Here is an 8,449-nt window from a genome sequence, read left to right on the forward strand (position 1 = left end):
CTAACACGAATAAAATGCACAGTGGGTGTAACTCACCTCAAATGAAATACCTTGTAAAAATATGAGTTTAAGTTAGCAGTATATATTATACTAATGTTTTATTTAATACAGAGGGCAACAAAGGAGATCAGAACATTGTTTAATGACAATGGTCAATATTTGGGCTTGAAGGGCTAAAGGTGTGAACACTTATGCAATCAGCAGTTATTGATTGCATATTAGAATAAATATATTTTATTTATTCTCTAGATGTTTTCCAGTTTATTTGTCAGAATGTACATCACAATAAATATGAAAATGTTTCTTAAGTGGTGTTGACAATAAATAATTCTGTGTTTTCCCTTCTATCTCTTTTAGCTAGTTGCAAAGCTAAAGCTAAAGGAAACGCCCTCAAAGCTAGGGTTAAAAGATATGCCACTAGGGAACGCCCTCTTTAGGGCGTAGCTTAGATAGAGGCGAACAAAGGGATTTACCATCTAACTCCTAAAGGTAGCATGAGAAATGGACCAGCTGTATTTTGGTAAGAATAAATGGAATTCACGAAATCAACTCACTGACTCTTCAACCTTCTACATCAAGAACTTAGTATGGAGAACGGATAAATTCTCCACAGTGGCTTATCAAAGTCTGGTTTAAAATATGAAGTTTACGCCCTGTAAATCTACTAAACCTGAGTAACATCAGCATGCTGAAAAGCTTCTGTTGTCATTTGGTCTGATTATTTAATAGTAATAAAACAGACCAAAACTAATTGCTATAAGGCCCAAATCTGTTTGGTTGTCTTTGCAAAATGATTACCAGTAAAACAGTTTATGCACAGGAATGGAAATGGAAACAAAAACAAGAAAATGTTACTGCTCAAAGATCTAAGCCTGCGTTCACACTGCACCTCGAAGTGACCCAATTCCGATTTTTTTTTTTTTTTTTTTTGATGTAGTGCAGCCTGTATCAGATCTTTTCATGACAGTCTGAACAACACAAGTCGGATTCTTTTCGAATACGACTCAGGCCACTTGGGACCTGGACGTCGGATGAATGACTGCGACATCACACAGAATAGTGACACATAGTGACAAATGTGTCACTATGTGACACATTTGTCACATAGTGACAATGTCACATAGTGACAAATGTCACTATGTGTCACTATTCTGCGTCCTGATACCAGCAAGCTGTAGTGATGGGCTATCTGAATCCAGGCTTCGAGGCTTGTACCGAGTAAAAAGGGGGCGTGTCACAATAAAATTTTTCTTAAATAACAATAATTAACACCTCCACTTCCCAATTTTTCACCTTCTGCAAAGTTCCACTATTATTTGTAGTCTGATTAGTAAAGATACATCAGTCTTGCACAGCAGAAACAGATTTAATCCTGTTGCAGAACTAAAATTCAACATGTAGCCAAATATAAGCGATGAGAGCCAAATAGAAATCCAAGAAAAAGTGAACGTCCCAACAGGCACTGCACTCCCAAGACACCAACACATCAAATGTCTTTATCGTCAAATCCGTCTGACATAAAAGAAAAGCCAACACAACCACTGATGTTCAACATAAACCAGGATTAGATTGGTTACAAATAATTTTAATAATTAAAACAAATGTCGTTTAACCCAGTTAAACGAGATTTAACTGAAGTCCTAAAAGGGGTGCGCGTTTTAATGTTTTTATCTTTATTAATCTTTTTTTCAGAATCTCTTTCTCTTTCTTACTGTTTATTCAATGTCACATGCTGTTTTTTTAATTATGTAAAGCACTTTGAAATGCCTTGCTGCTGAAATGTGCTATACAAATAAAATTTGATTGATTGATTGATTGATTGATTAATATGACAATTAAATATGGTTTCATTGATTCTCCTGTTACTAAACATGAGTTTGATGAAAACTTTGTGACAATATTGCATTTAGTAGTTTCTGGAAGTATGATTCAACTGAGTGACAAGGCTGTTACAGTTTCACCAGCAGATGTCACTAGTGAGCAATGAATGAAGCATCGAGTAATGAACCTTTTTGCAAAGCAAAGGGTTGGAAAGCTTCATTGCTTCATGAGGCTTCATTTGCCCATCACTAGCAAGCGAGAAGAAAAACAACAACCATGACGGATTATAATGAGGACTAAGTTGTTAATATGCTGCTCTGGTTGGACAACAACTTCAAATGTGCAAGTTTTCCTCCACCGTAAGCATCCATGTTTACTTCTGCAAACACGGAGCACTTCTTTTTATGGCGGTTGGCAGAACACTGGGAACGCTGACGCTATTGCGCCCTCTACTGTGGATGCGGGACACTGTCGGGTCGTTTGAACGTTCACGCTCGGGAACATACAGATCGCATATGGAAGTGTGAACGACCACGGCATAAAAAATTTAAAATACGATTTTGTGGTATTGCTATGTTAAAATAGTGGAAATAAGCAGGCATCAGACGTCGCTCAGCTTCCGTTCTCTGCTTCTTCTTTACATACAGCATATTTTGTCACATACATAGTCAGAGCCCCCCCTGCTTTCCTTTTCATGCAATAACAGGACATAACAGATTTGACATAAAAATCGGAATTGGGCCACTCTGGGTTGCACTGTGAACGAAGCCTAATTGATTCAGTCATAAGTTTCCACAAATAACCTTCACTGTAAGTCAATGATAAATAAATACTCTGATTCCTACATCATTAAATGTGGAAAATTGATACATACTTGCAAATATCTTACTCTCAAAATAAAATATAACTACCTGAAAACTAGAAGCACCGATTCAGTCAAACAAAAAAAATGCTTATGTTAATGCAGGTTATATAAAAAATAAAAAAAAACATTCACAGTGTCGAGTAAAAAAGCTGATCAACATTTTGATCTGCTGAGTTTTGCTTTATTTGTTTCTGCTGACCTTTTGGTAGCCGAGCAAAGCGATCACAAGCAGACCAAACTCCTCTAGTGGACATGATCTGCTCCTGGGTCAGGCTGAATGGCAGCAGAGAGAAGAGCAGATAGAGGGACATGATGAAGCTGCATATGAGGAAGATATCCAACAACTTCCTGTTTTGTTAGATTTTTTTTTCCTGGTAAAAATAATGTTTCTAGTGANCTCTGGGTTGCACTGTGAACGCAGCCTAAATGATTCAGTCATAAGTTTCCACAAATAACCTTCACTGTAAGTCAATGATAAATAAATACTCTGATTCCTACATCATTAAATGTGGAAAATTGATACATACTTGCAAATATCTTACTCTCAAAATAAAATATAACTGCCTGAAAACTAGAAGCACCGATTCAGTCAGACAAAAAAATGCTTATGTTAATGCAGGTGATGTATAAAAAAAAAAACATTCACAGTGTTGAGTAAAAAAGCTGATCAACATTTTGCAGCTGAGTTTTGCCTTATTTGTTTCTGCTTACCTTTTGGTAGCCGAGCAAAGCGATCACAGGCAGACCAAACTCCTCTAGTGGACATGATCTGCTCCTGGGTCAGGCTGAATGGCAGCAGAGAGAAGAGCAGATAGAGGGACATGATGAAGCTGCATATGAGGAAGATATCCAACAACTTCCTGTTTTGTTAGATTTTTTTTTCCTGGTAAAAATAATGTTTCTAGTGACGGGCTGTTTGCAAAAAGCCCTTCACTAGTGATGGATGATATGTTTAGTATAATTTAATTTGTGAATCCAGTGGAAAAAAAGCAAACAGCCTTAAGAAAACAGCAGCCAGAGATTGTGGAGGCTGACTGCTTTGTAATTCCTCCCATTGTGTCTGTGTGACAGTGATGTGTTCACCTTTGCAGTGGTGAGCTGATTATGACCTCCACCAGCCGTAAAACGCCATCCAGGACCTCCACAGTGGCGTCCCTGACCTGTCGCCGTAGCGTCACCCCTGAGGCACAGACAGGACTGAAATACTCAGCCAGACTTAAAGAGCAGGCGCAAATATTAATCACTCTTTAGCAGAGGTAGGCAGAGAACAAAGAAATGTAATCAGGTAAGAGTAGCACTGTTTCAGCATATTTTTACTCAAGTAGAAAGCAGCTGTCCAAGAAATGACTCAAATAATAATAAAAACGTATTTGGTAAAAAGTCTACTCAGGTACTGATCAACTGATCGCATTATCAATAATTTCATATTTAAAAATGACATATTCAGATGAACCAAAACATAAAGTTAAGTTAAAATGTTGGTATTTTAGGTACAAAAATGACAATAATTCATGTAAGTAACAAAAGAAATCAAATCAGGCATAAGAACATTTTTCCAAATCAATTTGTTTCAATAAAAACCATATAAAACTTGAACAAATACTGCAGGTGTGTGTCTGTGTTTAGTGAATTTTTGATTAAAACATGGTTTTATTTTTCATTCAGTAGATAGAAAATCTAGAAATTTTACTCAAATAAGAGAAGAGATACTTTATAATAAAATTATTCAAGTACAGCTTATTAAAAAATACTTCTAAAAGTAAATTTTTTCAAAAAAGTTACTCAAATAAATGTAATTGAGTAAATGTATCTAGTTACTACCCACCTCTGCTCTTTTGTAACTCAGATCTACTTTGTTTTGCTAATAAAAATTAAACTATATACAGTTTAAGAGTCACCTTGGCTTTCAGGTAGGCAGGAGTAAACTTCACTTAGAGTCAGTGTGCTGTTTAGTACAGACACTAACAGCTTTTCTTCATCCTGCAACACCTGCAAGTTTGTTTTTAGGACACAATAACATGTTTATATGGCAGTTCAACATGCAGAAAATCAACAGAATTCCTAAAACTACCAACTTAGAACAATTAGATGCTTTTAGATGATGCCTGAATGAATAAGCAGAATTTTGTGTACAGATACGATTATTTGTGTTGAAAATAGCAAACTGACTTGTAAAGATGGCTGAGGGGGTTTTGAGGAGGCCATGCTAACCAGCGTTGCAGCCATTGACACCGCCTTCACTCCCTGGTCTGAGGAAAATGGAAGAAAAGTTTGAAAACATTTTCNAGCTGTAAAACGCCATCCAGGACCTCCACAGTAGCATCCCTGACCTGTCGCCGTAGCGTCACCCCTGAGGCACAGACAGGACTGAAATACTCAGCCAGACTTAAAGAGCAGGCGCAAATATTAATCACTCTTTAGCAGAGGTAGGCAGAGAACAAAGAAATGTAATCAGGTAAGAGTAGCACTGTTTCAGCATATTTTTACTCAAGTAGAAAGCAGCTGTCCAAGAAATGACTCAAATAATAATAAAAACGTATTTGGTAAAAAGTCTACTCAGGTACTGATCAACTGATCGCATTATCAATAATTTCATATTTAAAAATGACATATTCAGATGAACCAAAACATAAAGTTAAGTTAAAATGTTGGTATTTTAGGTACAAAAATGACAATAATTCATGTAAGTAACAAAAGAAATCAAATCAGGCATAAGAACATTTTTCCAAATCAATTTGTTTCAATAAAAACCATATAAAACTTGAACAAATACTGCAGGTGTGTGTCTGTGTTTAGTGAATTTTTGATTAAAACATGGTTTTATTTTTCATTCAGTAGATAGAAAATCTAGAAATTTTACTCAAATAAGAGAAGAGATACTTTATAATAAAATTACTCAAATACAGCTTATTAAAAAAATACTTCTAAAAGTACATTTTTTCCAAAAAGGTTACTCAAATAAATGTAATTGAGTAAATGTATCTAGTTACTACTCACCTCTGCTCTTTTGTAACTCAGATCTACTTTGTTTTGCTAATAAAAATTAAACTATATGCAGTTTAAGAGTCACCTTGGCTTTCAGGTAGGCAGGAGTAAACTTCACTTAGAGTCAGTGTGCTGTTTAGTACAGACACTAACAGCTTTTCTTCATCCTGCAACACCTGCAAGTTTGATTTTAGGACACAATAACATGTTTACATGACAGTTCATTTAACATGGAGAAAATCAACAGAATTCCTAAAAGAAACAACTTAGAACAATTAGGGTGCGTTCACACTGCAGCCTGAAGTGACTCAATTCCGATTTTTTTGACATAATGCGACCTGTATCCGATCTTTTCATGGCAGTGTGAACAGCACAGGTCGGATTCTTTTTCGAATGTGACCCATATCCGATACGTATCCGATTCAAATGCGACCTCACGTCCAGGTCGCATTCATCCGAACTGAACGTCACTGATTCTCAATAAATCTCACTATTCTCGTCCTGATACGGGCAAGTGGGAAGAAAAACAACAACCATGACGGATTATATGAGGATTAAGTTGTTAATATGCTGCTCCGGCCGGACAACAACTTCAAATGTGTAAGCTAAGCTCCACCGTTAGCCTCCATGTTTACTTCCGCAAACACTGAGCACTTCTTCTTTTTATGGCAGTTGGCGCTGACGCTATTGCGCCCTCTACTGCGCATGCGGGACACTTTCAGGTCGTTTGCCCGTTTATACTGCAGAACGCATACAGGTCGCATTTACTGGCAGTGTGAACGGCCCCGGCAAAAAAATCGGAATTGAGTCACATCAGGCTGCAGTGTGAACGCACCCTTAGATGCTTTTAGATGATGCCTGAATGAATAAGCAGAATTTTGTGTACAGATATGATTATTTGTGTTGAAAATGGCAAACTGACTTGTAAAGATGGCTGAGGGGGTTTTGAGGAGCCCATGCTAACCAGCGTTGCAGCCATTGACACCGCCTTCACTCCCTGGTCTGAGGAAAATGGAAGAAAAGTTTGAAAACATTTTCGAAATATTCAATAGATTTGAAATTACATTTATATGTAAAAGTCAAGTAATGCTTTATTGCAATGTGTGATGATAAAATGTCGTAAATGAGCACTATTCTGAAACAACCGGCACTGGTGTATCTCATTTTATTGCGCAAAAAGGGTCTGTGACAAAAAAGGGAGGTCACTTTAAGCTACATGGGGTCTAGAAAATGTAGATTTGATAAGAAAACTCAACTCAAAGTGTTCCAGAACATGGAGAGATCGAATGCTCCACCGTGATCACCTGATTCTCCATCTAAAGGAAAAAGTACAGAAAACACTCTTTAGCTGGATTATATATTATAAAACCTTTTATTACGTCATGGATTAGGTAACCATCTGACACATAATAAATAGAAGCAGAGACAGGCCCACCTATACAAGTTAAATTGTTTTTGATATTTTACATATTCACCAATCTAATACTTCTATTTACCAGCAAACTCAGCAGCTACAAATTTTTACTGATGAAGACTTTTTGTCAGTAAAAAATGGTCCTTGATTTAAAAACACTTTGATATAAAAATACTTTCACTAAAAATACTTTACTAATTTTGAAATCAAAATACTTTGATTTAAAAATCAAAATAGTTTGTATTTAAATCAAAGTATTTTGATCTGCTTAGTTGTTGTTTTTCAAAGTACTCAGGATTTTTAGAAGCTGTTTGGCACACTTCATGTAAACAGCATTGTCTGTTCTACAATGCAATCTCCACAAATATCTATAACAGTAATACAACAATGAATTTGGCTGATGATTGTAGATTGTCATTTAGGAAATGCTACCTTGAGTGTCTTTAATTTGCTGTTGCTTAAAACATACAGTACAATTAAATGCAAAAACAGTGTTAAAATCTACTTTATTGAACTTTCACAAATCAAATAAAGATTTTGCAAATCACAAACTGGGTTTTCAATATGCTGCTATCAGTATATAATAATCTAGTCCAGGTTTAAAGAGCTTAAGTAGTTGCAATTTTTAAACTGGAGCAGATAACAGATGCTCAAGGTAGTGAAAAATTAGTTGGACTTGACCTTTAGTTATTTCCCCGAATTGGAAATTAATCTCGGCTTTATGATAGTAATTTAAACAGAAGGCAGATAAATGTTTTTAATTTACATAACTTAAAACTGCAAAACCAAAAATGCATATTGTTTTTGTTTAAAATGAAAGGCAGTTAATCATGACAATGAGATTCAATATACGTTTTTGTATGTTCTGCTAAAATTTGAGCTATAAAATATGAAAACAACATCGTTGGAGAAAATAAAAACATTTGACGTGGATATACGAGACAAGTAAAGAAACATCAGGAAAACGAATTTTAAGAGAAACCCTATGCGGTTTTAAATGCTCGCTGGAAATTAGCATGCAATGTTTTTCTTTTTTTCAATCCCTCCCCAATAAATAACTTGTCATATTTACCTCTGACTTGGTCTCTGATGCACTGGATGGAGATAAGTGCGTTTCCTAGAGGCACAGCCAACACTCCCTTGCAGCTTTCAGTAGCCATGATGCCGAAATGAGATTATAGTACCTAGCAACACAACTGTTGTGGAACTGTTATTAAAGAGCTTCAGGGGGGGCCAGGGGGGACACTGGGCCCCCTGGCATCTGATTGGACCCCCTCACCCCTTAGCACCAGTTCATTCCTATTCAGTATTTGTAATCATTGTAAGCCACCCGAATATGCAAAGAAGAAAAGCAATAATAAACA

The 8,449-nt window shown here is 36.2% G+C and overlaps 1 protein-coding gene across 1 annotated transcript; it reads right to left on the minus strand.

Moving 5' to 3' along the window:
- Window positions 1-3,347: 3,347 nt before the first annotated feature.
- LOC103154448 (cyclin-D1-binding protein 1 homolog) lies at window positions 3,348-8,300 on the minus strand. The gene is made up of 6 exons (XM_016662722.1): window positions 8,158-8,300; window positions 6,928-6,987; window positions 6,594-6,673; window positions 5,757-5,847; window positions 3,770-3,866; window positions 3,348-3,471 (listed from the first exon to the last, which is right to left on the minus strand). The coding sequence occupies exons 1-6, from the start codon at window positions 8,243-8,245 to the stop codon at window positions 3,354-3,356; spliced, it is 534 nt and encodes a 177-aa protein (XP_016518208.1). The 5' UTR covers window positions 8,246-8,300; the 3' UTR covers window positions 3,348-3,353.
- Between the last annotated feature and the right edge of the window lie 149 nt (window positions 8,301-8,449).

This window comes from Poecilia formosa, unplaced genomic scaffold (assembly GCF_000485575.1).
Source record: "Poecilia formosa unplaced genomic scaffold, Poecilia_formosa-5.1.2 Scaffold387, whole genome shotgun sequence".
NCBI classification, from domain to species: Eukaryota; Metazoa; Chordata; class Actinopteri; order Cyprinodontiformes; family Poeciliidae; genus Poecilia; species Poecilia formosa.